This window comes from Bactrocera neohumeralis, chromosome 6 (assembly GCF_024586455.1).
Source record: "Bactrocera neohumeralis isolate Rockhampton chromosome 6, APGP_CSIRO_Bneo_wtdbg2-racon-allhic-juicebox.fasta_v2, whole genome shotgun sequence".
Taxonomy (NCBI): Eukaryota; Metazoa; Arthropoda; class Insecta; order Diptera; family Tephritidae; genus Bactrocera; species Bactrocera neohumeralis.
Genome location: NC_065923.1, coordinates 6,929,748 through 6,944,874, shown reverse-complemented (window position 1 = coordinate 6,944,874; position 15,127 = coordinate 6,929,748). Strand labels below are relative to the sequence as shown.

Sequence of the window (15,127 nt, the reverse complement as noted above, 5' to 3'; positions counted from 1 at the left end):
TCATGGCCAGTCTGTATATACAACAAAGTACTCTGAAATTGTAAATAAAACGCAAAATATTTAATTACTCATCAATATTTATTTTTTTTTTGGCTTTAAATTCGGTAACAATCGTACTCTTTTTGAAAAAATTCGTTTTTACCAGGGCTAGTCGAGCAAGAACGCGTTTCATGCCTAAAATCATTCGGACGGAGTCCTGAGAAATGTCGAGCTCGCTTGCCATCTCTGTAACACTTGACTGACGATTCTCAAGCACCATGCCCATCACTTTTTATTATTTTCATCAGTTGAAGAGGTCGAAGGTTGTCCAGAACGAGGTATGTCTTCAACGATTTCACTGAAAAAATCGCAAAGCACTACTGAGGTGTACCGACTGGTCGACTCAGAAATATAAATTTTTTTGAAAAATCATCAGAATTTTTTCTTGTCACAATTTATACGATCTTATCCTAAAGTTTCTGAGCTATCTTTTGAAATTTTAGACATGTCCTTTTTTCCCAAAAAAGCTGCTCATTTGACAGAATAGACGAAATTTTTTTTTTTTACTATGTTACTCGGTCTTCTCGAAATAACTTGGATCTGTTGTTCAAGGTCATATTTAATGATCAGTTAGTGCCCGACCAATATTGTGTGATAATTTCTATGAGAGGAGGCAAACTCGCTAATGGTTTCCTAGATTTCTCGCCTTTTTGAAAGACTGTTTTGTTATACAAGTAGATAATAGAGGCGCTACACTAATTGAGGGGAATGTATTACGTAGAGGCATTCTTGAAGTATGTTGTTTCACTAGTTTAATAGTTAGTACTCTACCCTATGGTAAGGAGTGATTTTTTCAAACAAAAAAAAAATAATAATTAATCTGACTGAGTAAAAAATAAACCGGTTATTGAATTTATTTCAAATTCTCTTCTATGAAAAAATGGTCAGATTGAGCTATCAACAAATTTTGATAAAATCCAGTTATTCTGAAACAGTTGAGAGTTTTAGGTAGTTAGATATTTCAACAAGAATAAAACATCAGAACAAGTTCCAAGAAATAAGAGAGGTCGGAAAGCGACTCTTTGGAAGGGCGAGTTAATTATACGTGAGTCAAAAAACGATCCCTAAAACCCGGTAAATTAAATTCAAATTGCGGTTTTCGGAGAAATTTAGAGTTAGGAAGAAGCCACTACTCTAGAGTTTGCAAAGAAATACTGCCATTGGACAGCAAAAGAGTGGAAAAGAGCTAGATAATCAGGGGTTTTCAGATGAAAAAATTTTCGTCCGCAGGCCTCAATGAAAGAAGCTGGACTCCAAATACACTAGGCCAACTTTAAAATATGGTGGCGGCTATTTAAAGATTTGGGGTACCATGTCGTGGCGAGGTGTTGAGCCTATATGTAAAATCGATGGACGCATGGACCAGTTGAAATACATGTCAATCATGGATAACCTAATGTTACCATATGCTGATGACAATATGCCCGTAACGTGGATTTACCAGCAAGATAACGACCCGAAACATACTGCGCGTGGTATACGATAAAACAATGGTTTCAGGAACACATGGTGACTTTGTTAGACTGACCCTCATGCAGCCCGGACTTAAATTCAATCAAAAATCTTTCGACACATTTGAAGAAAAGAGTTCGTTCCCATAAATTTCCAGGGATTATACGAAAAGATTAAACAAGAATGGAATCATATTTCAAAGGACATCTACACAAGTTTAGTGGAGTCAATGCCTCGTAGATGTCAAACCGTGTTTGACAGTAATGGGTTTGCAACCAAAAATATACTTGAAAACTGAAATAAAAATATTTTTCAAAAAAAAAAAAAAAAAAAAAAAAAAAAAAGCGTGAGAATCCTGAATACATTGATAGGTGTTAAATTATTTTTTTGGTTATAGAAAGTTGGGATTTCATATGTTTTATTTATAGTGTTCTGATTCATGTGGTAATTTGTATTATAAAGTTTCGAAATATGTTGAGTTACTGGAACTCCTTATACTGCTACATTTTCTACCGGATATCATACGTGAAAATGCTCAAATCTTTCATTGAAGCACGAAGGTACTCTCAACTTTTTAAAATAAACAAACTGTCACTTCAAATGCAATAACATCGCTTTCATTTCTACAAATGTCACATGATATGCCACACAATGACATTTCACTTGAAGCGGCATTGTTTTGAGGTATATTTTCTTTGAAGCGCTCTACAAACAAACACAAAAAATATTGATCCCGTCTTTTATGTTTCTTAGTAAATATACTAAAATATATTTATAACTTTTTTCTCGTTACAGATACTCAACTTGAGCAGCAGCAACAATAACAGTGGTAGAACAGCAAGCGCAACTAAAAAAGTCAATCCTTAGGGTCAAGGGAAATACCGTCGTACAGCAATGAGAATAACGTCAAAGAAAATCAAACAATATATAAACAAAAGAGCAAAGAATAACACATGACTGCAACACAAACGAAATTGCCGACGCCGCCGACGAGGACGAGAACGAATACGACGACATAAAGGTCGCCGTGGCGTAACCGAACACGATTACGAAGCCAAAGGCAGCACTAAGCAAACACAAACACAGGCGAAAGAAGAAAACAAAACGAACGAACGTGGAAGCAACAAATCCGCAGTACCCGCAGTACTACTACTAAGGTGCTTGTGAGCACTGCACGCACAGCACAGTGCAACGGTACGACGGCACAGAGGGACAAGCGACTCGTCACAAGCGCCAGTGCCACTAAAATACAACACAAAACATCCAACAACAACCTAAATACTACACATTAATAAACTACATAAAACCGTGCGTGCTAATCACTAACTAAAACTAGAATATAACTGTAACACAAGCGTACTAAGTGCAACAGTGTGTCCCAAAACGGTGTGTCACGTGTCCCAGTCACAACTACTAGTTCACCGCAAATATAAACTGTAATCAAAAGGACAACCCGTCTCTAGAGCAGCACGTAGCCATAGCTGTAGTACTTAGCGGCGTTAGTTAGTAGGCGCCAACAGCTAACTGTATCCGAAGCTTTTCAAATTTAAAGCCCTCCACGTTTTTTCACTTTTAAATCGTAAATATTTTAATGAAAAAAATCCAAAAACAAAAAAACTTGACTGATAGTTTATTAAATTAATTAAACATCTCAATTGAATTGAAATTTAAACGAATGTTCACAAAACTACAACAACAACAATAACAACAACACTGGTACGCATGCAACAAATGATCTCGAAATCAAAACAGAACTCCACGTTAAAGCAAGAAACGCGCGAAAATGTCGAACTTCAATTAAAGTAAAGCAAGAAAAACGACGAACAAACAACAACAAAACAACAAAAATTGCAACAACTCAAAGCGAAATTGACAAACCAAAAACCAACAATTAACATTGCCAAAAACGAACAAGAATTGCAGCATTTTTTAAACACACGAATAAGTGAAAAATACAACAACAACAACTACAACGCATATGATAGCATTCGTATTGACAACGACGTTTAGTCAGTAAAGCCCCAAAAAAACAAAAAAAAAAAAACACGAATAAAAAGCTAAATAATAACGGGACAAATCAAATTGCAACCGTGCTTTTGCTGACGGCAACACGGTGGTGAAAGCATTTAAACGCAGTGCGCTCGCGTATAATCAAATTTGGTGCAACAAAAAACTATTCAAAACTTAACTTAGCAAAGTGACTTTTTCATTACTCAACGCCTTTTTGTTGTTGTTGTTGCATAAAATAGAGTGCCGCAGCATTGCGAGCTGGCGGATAAGCCAATTTTATTTATAACATAAAGCAAGGCGCGCGAGCGAGTGAGCGAAGCAGCGGCCGGCCGGCTAAGCGCATTGATTGTGGCAAGTGGCCCGTGGCCAGTGGCAAGTAGCAAGCGACGAGTGGCAAGCAGACGCAAGCAAAATGGGCAATAAATGTTGCAGCAAACGACAGGATCAGGAGCTGGCACTTGCCTACCCGAGTGGCTATAAAAAATCAGATTACACATTCGGCCAGACGCATATAAATAATAGCGGGCAAAAGCATAACAATGGCGGCTCGCTGGACTCCCGTTACACGCCAGATCCGAATCGTGGGCCGCTCAAAATTGGCGCCAAGGGCGGCGCAGACATAATACGCCCGCGTACAACGCCAAGTAAGTACCCACATCCGTTATATTTACTGTGCTCTCGTGTGTATATGTGTGTGCGTGTTTCTGGGTGAAATATATGCGCCTGTAGTTGTGCATATGTGTGTTTTTGTGCTGAGTTAATTATTAAGTTTGCAACGGGTAGTGGGCATTTGGGAAACCCAGTGACTTGACAGGCTCATTTGCCCAGCAGTTACATCTGTAAACATATATAACTGTGTAGGAATATAATTGTGTGTGTGTGTGAATATGAGAAATCACAGTTCGCACATATTTGTGTGTGCAATTGTGTGAAAGGTCGCTCGTTTTAATATTTTATTGCTTGTAATCCGTATTTATTTGTTAATCAGGGTAAGCTCGCAGCTCATTGAGTGAGTGCGAAACATTTTTTGAGAATATCCATTAATTAAATTTTAATTCTGACACACAAATGTATATACATATATATAAGTACATATGTATGTATGTACATGTGTAAGTGTGGGTGTGTTGGTTGCTAATATCTAGTGAGCTTTAAACTTTTCGATGATTGAGATATAGTCTATAGGTTAGTCGAAAAAGTCTTTTCGTATTTTGTCAATAGATGTCGTTGCAATCGTATATCTCTTATGCTACCAATCACATTGTGTCATGCCATAGATATAGTGTCGGAAAGGTGAGATGTTAAGCTTCATAAAGTTACAGCTGTTTAAAAATGAAGAAATTCGCTTGTGTACTTTGAAATTTTTGTATATAAAAGGAAAGAATTCCACACAGGCCACCAATGAAATTTATGAAGTTTACGGAGACGTTGCTGTATCAGTTCGTGTAGCACAACAATGGTTCGCTCGCTTCCGTTCTGGAAATTCCGATGTGAAAGATGCAATTCTGGGCGACCTATCGTTGAAAAGGTCAATGAAATTATGGGAAAGATTGACCAGAACCGTCACATAAGCAGCGATGACATCGCTATGGAACTTAACATTCATCATCAAACAGTTTTGAACCATTTAAAAAGGCTGGTGAATTGTCTGTGAAAATTTTAACGGACCGAATTAACATCTGGGATCCTTTGCTGAAACGAAATGAAATCTGAAATGATTTCTGAGGCGAGTGATTACAGGAAACGTGGGGAAGCTCAACAAATGGTCGCAAAGCTGGGATTGACGTCTCAAAAGGTTATGCTGAGAGTTTGATGGGATTGGAAAGGAATGATTCACTATGTGCTGCTCCAGCCTGGTCGAACGATTGATTCTACGTATTACTGCCAACAACTGATGAGATTAAAGCAAGCAATCGAAAAAATAACGCTAGACCACACACATTTTTGGTGACTCGGCATAAACTGGAAGAGCTTGGCTGAGAAGTTTTGATGCATCCATCATATAGCCCTGACCTTGCACCATCGGACTACTATTTGTTTCGGTCAATGCAGAACACCCTTAATGGAGTAAAGTTGGCTTCAAGGGAAACCCATGAAAATTACTTGTCGCAGTTTTCCGCCGAGAAACCAGAAAAAGTTTTACACTGATGGAACAATGTCTCTAGCAGAAAAATGGCAAAAAGTGGTCGACCAAAATTGTACATATTTGGTTCATTAATGTTCATTATAAATATAAAAAAGTTGAAGTTTAATTAGAAATACGAAAAGATTTTTTCGACTACCCTATATATATATACATACCTCTGAGGTTAGGTACATATCAGGATCCCTTTGTAGAAATACAAATTATTAGCTATGAATTTTGAGGCATTACCATGAAATAAATCTGTTTTCAATATCCTATCGATTTCTTTCATCGAGAATACTTAATATGTCCAAGTATATACTGTCACCGCTCCTCGATAAGTGTATGACTTCTTGAGACTTTTTTGTAGATATAATAATTCAATTTGATGCAGTTTCGAAGATATTAATGCTTACTTACTGTGAATGATCGCGATCAGTAGCGTTACATAAAACTTAGGTTAGGTTAGGAACTGAGGGCAACGTAGCTCTTAAGGTTTATGAGATTTGGGCTCCATTTGAGTAATTGAGTCTAAAGAAAACCCTTAGCGGAAGGATGAGTGAAGGGACTAAAGTAGATGTGCAAATCTTTGAATACTAAAAATCAATTTGCAAACTCCCTGTGATTTATATATGTTGAAAGATATGTTTAAAACTCAAATGTAAGCTTACATTAAACTCATGAAAAAGAAAGCTTTTGTTTTTGTGTTAGGTCCGGAATTCCAGCATTCTGCATTGCCACATGTTTTTATGCTACCTATTTACAACACTCCGAATTATATTAGTATGTGTATATATATGTACGTATGTAAACACCCAGCGGTAACACCATAAGTACGGCGACTTTCCTTCTCGCTTGGCTTGAGCTCAACAACGCTTAAGTACGACTTAACGCGGTTGAATAATTAAATATTTATAGTTGTAAGCTGTTAGGTACTCGTAAGCACAGTGTTGGGCAAAAGTAAAGCGCTTCGTTGTTCACGATAACACTGGTTGACTGGAATTTTGCGTCTGTCTGCTGTGTTTTAAATTAGAGTTTCTCCAGCATCATAAATCAAGGAATTTTTTTTAAATTCAAAATTGAATTTGTAAAACTTTTTTTCGTATTTTTTTTTTTGTTGTTCTTATCAGGCAAAGAAAATTTTAAGTGCTGAAAATAAAAATTACATATTTTTTTCAAAGTCTAAAATCAGAATTTCAGCATGACAACATAACCCCAAAAAATTTTTTTTTGTTGACCGGTGTAATTATTGATATTTTGTTCAACTCAACGAGTCCCTGAATTTGTAATTACTTATATACAAAGAAGACATATTTTTACTGTGTGTTAATTCTAAACATACTAGTAGGGTACTGGGACTCATGCCTCATACTCACTCTCGCCTTATATTTTTCTTCCATTTATTTTTTAAAATGTTAGGGTCAACCAGCATACATTATTTTGAGATCGGGAAATACTAAATAAATTGAATTAAGTAATTTGACGATATCAAGTCTTTTTAAATGGCGCCCAAATGTAGGCAATTATTTTTATAAGAGCAATATCTCGTCTGCAAATAATAAAATCCCGAGTAGCTTGTGGTTTTATTACAAAAGAGGAGACTAAAATAGTATTTGATGTTATGTATGGACACATTGCATATATTTTGCGCGCTACTGTGCCTAATAAAACTTACAGTGCTCTATAGGCGTGTGTGTGTTTGTAGTGCGCTTGAGCAGCAACATTGAAACTTGCCCTCTGGCACACGCCCGCCCTAACGGCGGCTGCTGCTGCTGCGCTGAACCTTGCGACCGCACAACACAGCTGCGCATTGAACGCTGAGGCCGAGACCCCGCAACTGCGGCATTCATTGGCGCTGCAATGTGGCGCAGTGCATGCGGCAGCAGCAGCTGTGATTGCTGTGTCTTCATTATTGAGGCTTGCTAGAGCATTACAAGCCAGCTTGAGCAAATTCCATTTGCAGGCCAAAGTTGAAAGGCGCAGAACAAAGCTGATTTTCGCTGTGCAGCACTTGTAGCAAATGCCACTTGATACGCTCGCCTCGCCTCGCCACGCCACATGTGTGCCACCAGCACGCTGCTGCGTGTGCCATGTTGCCTATGCGCTGATACATACATACATATGTGCATGTGTAAGCGTTTTGCATTTTTTCGAGCGACTGTGTGTGTGTATGTGAGTTCACGGAATGCACGCGGAGGCCAAGGCTCCTTGCTAAAAAAGCTAAGCTGCCAACTGGTCGGCAGGCAATTATTTACATTTCCATTTACACAGTCACAAACAGACACGGCTGCTTCTCAACTTTTTGCTTCGTACACACACACTCACACTCATGCACGCTTAACACCAAAAAGTATGATTGACCGAAAAACACACGAACCGCGAGTAAATATCTAGTGCAATACAATTAGCGACAGTAAGTGCACTTGGAAAAAGTTGGCATTACGGTACCGTTATTCATTAATTTTGCATCTCATCTCCCCTTGCCGCTACTGGCTTACATTTTACAGTTATTTACTTATTTCTTTTTTGCTCTTCATTCAATTAGCAGATTGTGTTGCAATGAATTATGGCAGCGCGACCGAGAATGCGGCGTTTTTAGGTTGCTTTAAAAGGTTTTTAAATTTCACACACACACACACACTCATGCATTCATGCATTACTTTGCATGTGTGTATGCTTGTGCCGAAGTTTATTATTTATCTGTCTTTTATTGTAGCTCCTGAAGTCCCGAGCTCTTGCGCGCGTTCAGCACTCTTGCAATTAAAAAATATAGCAAAAAGGAAGCTTCTTCCTCGGTTTATTAAATTTCCTCAAATTCAAGCGATTTTTCCAATTTCCTCAAGCTCTTTGCCAGCTGCCGCCGTTTGGTGCTCGCCGACGCAATCAAATACACATTAAAATTTATTTAAACCCATCCCTTATGGCTACATAACTGTACACAAATAGAGTTTAAAAAAATATATATTTGCCTTTCATAACCCCCACTCATCTCTGCTGTCTGTTTCCCTCTGTATTTACAGCTGGCGTTCAAGGTGGTCTGCCCAAGCGGCGTGTCGTTGTCGCCCTATATGATTACAAGTCGCGCGATGAGTCTGACTTGAGCTTCATGAAGGGCGACCGGATGGAAGTAATCGACGACACCGAGTCCGATTGGTGGCGTGTAGTCAATTTGAGCACACGCCAGGAGGGTTTGATACCCCTAAACTTTGTCGCCGAGGAGCGCAGCGTGAACAGTGAAGAGTAAGTACACATACACACCTACATATTTTATATGATTTTCCATGTGTTTTGATTTAATAAACATATATTCCTTCGCTCTCCGCCCCCTTCTTTTAGTTGGTTCTTTGAAAATGTGCTACGCAAAGAGGCCGATAAGCTTTTGTTGGCCGAGGAGAATCCGCGCGGTACATTCCTGGTGCGTCCGTCGGAACACAATCCCAACGGATATTCGTTGTCGGTGAAGGATTGGGAGGATGGCCGTGGCTACCATGTGAAACATTATCGCATCAAGCCGCTCGACAATGGTGGCTACTACATTGCCACAAATCAGACTTTCCCCTCGTTGCAGGCGCTGGTGATGGCCTACAGTAGTAAGTTGTTTATGTCATGCACACGCATTTGCCAATACAGTAGCGGCGAGTTTATGGTGTAAAACAGAATTTGTAAAATGCGTTTTTCAAAGTGGAACATTTATGTACCAGACGAAACGAAATATACGGACGAATGTTCGCTGGAATGAGTGAAGTTCTAAAAATTTTTCACGATTAATTTAAAACTATATAACGGTAAATGTCGTCGAAACAATTGTAATCAGCTGAAAGTAACAACATCGAAAAATCGAAAAAAATAAAAGTCCTCAGCCAAAATCCTTAAATTTTATAATTTCATTGCTGGTCACCATTTTATGGCCGCTACTGTAGTTAGCTGCGCGTTTCATTTGCCATGCTGTATATTCATTTGCTATTAATTTCCGCAGAAAATGCACTTGGCCTTTGCCACATACTGTCGCGTCCGTGTCCGAAGCCACAGCCGCAAATGTGGGACCTGGGACCGGAATTGCGTGACAAGTACGAGATACCGCGTTCCGAAATTCAATTGATACGCAAATTGGGACGCGGCAACTTCGGTGAGGTGTTCTACGGCAAGTGGCGCAACAATATCGACGTCGCCGTGAAAACGCTGCGCGAAGGCACCATGTCGACGCAGGCGTTCCTGCAAGAGGCCGCCATTATGAAGAAGTTCCGCCACAATCGGCTGGTGGCATTGTATGCCGTCTGCTCGCAGGTGAGTACATACATACATACATGTTTTTGTGGAATTATTGATTGATTTGCATTGCGTTTTTTATTGCGCAGGAGGAGCCCATCTACATTGTGCAGGAGTACATGTCCAAAGGCAGCTTGTTGGACTTTCTACGCGAAGGCGACGGCCGCTATTTACACTTTGAAGATCTTATCTACATAGCCACGCAGGTGGCATCCGGCATGGAATATCTCGAATCAAAACAACTGATACATCGTGATCTGGCCGCACGCAATGTGCTGATCGGCGAGAATAATGTCGCCAAAATTTGTGATTTCGGTTTGGCGCGCGTTATCGCCGACGATGAATACTGCCCCAAACAGGGATCACGCTTCCCTGTCAAATGGACTGCACCCGAGGCGATAATCTATGGCAAATTTTCAATCAAATCCGATGTCTGGTCTTATGGTATCCTACTAATGGAACTCTTCACCTACGGACAAGTGCCATATCCGGGCATGCATAGTCGAGAAGTCATTGAGAATATCGAACGTGGCTTCCGCATGCCAAAACCAACTAATCACTATTTCCCCGATAATATTTATCATCTACTATTACAATGTTGGGATGCGGTGCCGGAGAAGCGGCCAACATTCGAATTCTTGAATCACTACTTCGAATCGTTCACCGTGACGTCGGAGGTGCCCTATCGGGAGGTGCAGGATTAAGTAGCGTAGCACTCGAAATGCCGCGAGTGGTACAGCGTTATTGCCAGTGCGATATACATACATACACATACTTACATATATACAAACATACATAAATTAACTAGATTTAATTGTAAGCCTTTTTAATTCAATTGAGAAGTGAGTCGTCAAAACAAAAACAAAAAAAAAAGTATCTACATTAAAGAAAACAAAAATAAGCAACTTTTCAATGACAAAAGTTGCAATTGCTGCAGCGTAAACGCCAAGCAGCAGCATCAAGGTGCACACGCAATCGTTTGGCGCTGCCATGTATGGGGCCAGTGGGATGTACCAATTGAAGAAGAAGAATTTTTACATTCGCAAAGAAACTGCTACATACTAAAAGCTACTCTACATTATATACATACATAACACATAGTACGCGTATGATATATGCGTACGTTTATGATAGTATAAAACAAAACAAAAAAAAAAAAACAAAAAGGAAGAAAAAAATATTTTACACTTGATAAGCGAAATCTTTTATAATTTATATAGAGGTATTTATGTAATTTTAAGCTTATGGCAAATGAATTGTGCTATATAAAAGAAGCATTTAACAAATACAAAAACAACCACAACAATAAAATATCTAATAGTCAGTCAATAGCAAGAAAAACGAATGAAGAAACCGTTAAAATCTTGCAAAAAAAAAAAAAATACAACAAAAAGAAAAAAATCTCTCCATGCATTTATCGAGTTCTATGCGCATGCGTTGGGTTAGCGCTGAAACTGTCTCTCACTCTCTGAATTATTTTTTATTTTCACCGTTCTCTGTTTAATTTTTCTTAGTATGTAGTTATTTTACTAATAAGTAAGTTCATTGCAACCTGTTAAATTGAATTACTTTTAATTATTATTACAAAAATAACAGCAAACGAATTTATTTTCTAAGCATTAGTTTGTATAAATCGAATTTTAAGCCTTTTCACAAAAAATCACAAAAGCTCACAAAAGTGACAAAGCATTGATACGAGCGCATATATTTTGCGCTTATTTACTTTTTTTTTTTTTGTATCACACTTTTTTCTTCATTACACTTCATGCCATCACTAACACTTGCATTTCTTATCAAATTTTCGGTGGCAAAACAGTTGGCAACTGTCAGCTGTTTAAGAAAGTGTGAGAAGAAATACACTATTTCATCATTATTGCTTCTGTTCTTCTGTTCTATACCACTACAACAACAACTAACCTGCAAAGCTATGAAAAAATGCGTTTATAAGAAAATATCAGCTTTGATTTTCTTTAAAAAAGACGCTGACATAATCGATGATACAGTTAAGTGGCAGCTACAGCTCAGCAAATATACCCTTGCCCACTCATTGTGCTGTGGTGCTAAAAAAAATAATGTTTCTATTCAAGTGACTGAGTAAACTTATTAATATTTAACTGTTAGTATTTCTCTAGCAATTCGATTGCAGCGCAAAATTTTATATTATGGACTTACTAAGTTTTTCATTTTTGCGAGCTACTTAATATTTTTGAGCCAAACTAAAAATTATTAAAATAAAAAAAGTTAGGTTAATCCTGTGCAATTGCGCTCAAACTATTAAATTTTGTAATTTATTTGAATTGAATTTCTTCTTTTAAAAAAATATAAAAATTAAAAAAATGCGTAAATATTTTATAAAACGTAATTTCGATTTTTTTTTCATATTTGGTTAGAAATATTTTGGAATTTTATTTAGTATAATTTCATATTAATTTGTTAACTATTAAACGGGTGCATATTTGGCTGAAGTACTAACATATGTATGTGATAAGCATGCCGTTTATAGAGTTGCTCTGGTTTAGTTTTTGCCGCTTTTTTCAAATGTAAACATAAATTTAAAGCAAATTTATTTCAAAATCTTTATTCTTCTTCTTTTTTAAAGGCGGAGTCACCGCTTACGGTTTAATTTTCCTCAAATATATCACAAAATGTTAGGTTAGGTTATTCACAATTTACTTACTCAGTCTCCAAACGGTTATCTAGTATTGGAATTTCGCTTTTTTAAAGCAGATAACTTTAAATAATATTTGTGCATACAATTTCCTATGACATTCTTATATTATTGTTGCACAATTTATGCACTTTCTTTTGCAATGTCTTCATTTTTCAAATTTAAAATCATATTTTTACCTTTTTTGATATTTTTCTGATGTGCGTAACATTCTTCCATATTTCCACTTCACTTTTTGTTTATAATACATTTTTTATAAAAAAAAACAAATTTACAACAACACTGCTTACAATAAGACATTTGAAAGCATTCCTGAATTCATTCACATCGGCGTACTCTCAAGCCAAATCTCCTATTTACCTAAATGGACTTCCTATAAAAGACAGCTGATCCATATCCTTACTGATTTCACTGCTCACTACTCGCAAAGGTTTCAGAACTATATACATACATACATACACACGACATGTAAACCATCTACAGCATACATATTATGTTTGTACATTGTATTTATGTGACTCTCTTCCAGCTTTGCTTTCTCATGCGCATCACAACTTCGTCATTTGATTTTTCCAGCGTACGAACTACTCATTAGAAGATCACTTTAGTATACAATAATCAAATTTAACTGGTTATATAATAACATACATACATATACATTATTATATGGCATTAATACATATATACAAAACGAATGAAACCAAAGTTATAATTTTATTTTATTTTTTTGTTGAAACGAGCGGAGAGCTCAACTTTTTTGTAACGAAAATTTCTCACTAAACTATATAAATATGTATAGGGTATAAAGTAATAGATATACATACAACCATGAGTGAATTCTTGCATAAGTAAATATCAGTACACATATACATACATGCATACCAGAAATCCATTGAAACCGTGTGGATAGAAAATCAGTAGCAACACAATTCGTACTCACCACATGCAACAAATAAAGAAATATGTGAAGTTGGCACCTACATACATACATCTATATACATATATATAGTAACGATATTTGAATGAAAATCAAGTAGATATGTTGGCAGCAAAAGTAAAATCGATAACGGTATAAACTTATAATCAGGCAATCCATGTCAGCGGCCACCAACGCCAGCGAATTTAATCACAAGTAATTGGATTGTGCTCGCAGCATTAGTGGAAGCTGAATTGGATTTGCGCGCATACATACATAGATACACTTAATTAATTACACATGCTAAAATTTAGTTACCGTTAAGCTCCAGCACATAATAAATTGGGCCTCACTTGGCTGAAATCCAGTGCATAGAAAATGTGGTCGGAAAAGTGATTTGCAAAGCCAGTAATATGTTTCCATCACATACCCACATCACATACATACACATACATATATGCATATAAGCATACATGCAACCGTGCTAAGCTATTTTACAATTAAAAAGTGGAAACATAGTTAATTTACATAAATATTTAATCATTTCATAGTCATACATACATACATACATACATACATATATGATATCATTATAAACCGCCAGAAGAATTGCATTGCATCCATCCTCATTGTCGCATAAACAAGTTGTGCTCACACACATACGTACATACATACACATGCACATACATATTAAGCATTCGTCATAATGTTATGTTACATAAAGCAATTAATTAATTAGTGAAACCAGATTAAAAAAAGAAGAATTATTAAATAAAAATAAGCTAAAAGAAAACAAAAACAAAAAATAAATAATGAGAAAATCAACAACAAAATCATTAGAACGTGATTAGGATTAACGTGAATGATAACCTATAAAAATTGTTTAGCGTAGTTGGTAATTTTTTGTACATAAACAAATAAATATTATTAAATTTAAAGCGTAATAATAAATAATAAATATTAAAATAATAATAACTAATGTGAGAACAAATTGAAAGTGGATGGTGGATGGTAAGGGAGGTATACACACGATTCGCTGCTAAAGCGAATAAGAAGTGAATCATAAATCATAGCTGACAGAAATTATGTGTAATAATAATGAAATAAATTATGATATAAAATTCAAATATACGAAATGTGTTTCACTCAACCTAACCTAAAAATTTGCTGTTTTTGAATCCTGAAAATGCAATAAAAATGCCGCACATTTCCCTTCAATGTGTCTTTTTATATTCTTGCGACATGTTCCTACAGAGTATAATAGTCTTGTTCAACCAACGGTTGTTTTTATCACCTAAAATAAAGAGAGATAGATATAGGGCTATATTTATATACATATTATAGTATATAAACGATCAGGTTGACGAGGCGAGTTGAAATCCGAGTGACTGTCCGTCTGTCCGTTCGTCTTCCGAGATGGTATGAGAGGGCTTTATGGAAGCCGGTGTGAAAATCGGACGGTGGGCGTGGCACCGCCCATTTTTGGGTGAAATCTCATATCTCGGGACTGGCATTCTTCTCACATCCCTATGTCACAGTGCGAAATTTGGCGATATCAGCGTGGTTGTACGCTTACTTCACTTATAGCAAAATTTTAAATTCCATTTGATTCTGTCAGTTTCCAGTACAGAAATCAGAAAGCAATTCCTAT

At 36.9% G+C, this 15,127-nt stretch overlaps 1 protein-coding gene across 11 annotated transcripts in view; it reads left to right on the top strand.

Annotated features, from left to right (window-relative positions):
* The window catches only part of LOC126761978 (tyrosine-protein kinase Src64B), a 79,344-nt gene extending 64,739 nt beyond the window's left edge, over positions 1-14,605 (top strand). For all 11 annotated transcript variants that reach the window (XM_050478436.1, XM_050478433.1, XM_050478428.1 and 8 more), the window contains 5 exons: positions 2,287-4,145; positions 8,647-8,866; positions 8,963-9,216; positions 9,603-9,910; positions 9,982-14,605. In XM_050478436.1, the coding sequence (XP_050334393.1) occupies positions 3,914-4,145; positions 8,647-8,866; positions 8,963-9,216; positions 9,603-9,910; positions 9,982-10,596 (1,629 nt within the window). In that variant the 5' untranslated portion in view covers positions 2,287-3,913 and the 3' untranslated portion in view covers positions 10,597-14,605. The remainder of the gene's footprint in view (positions 1-2,286; positions 4,146-8,646; positions 8,867-8,962; positions 9,217-9,602; positions 9,911-9,981) is intronic.
* Positions 14,606-15,127: the final 522 nt, after the last annotated feature.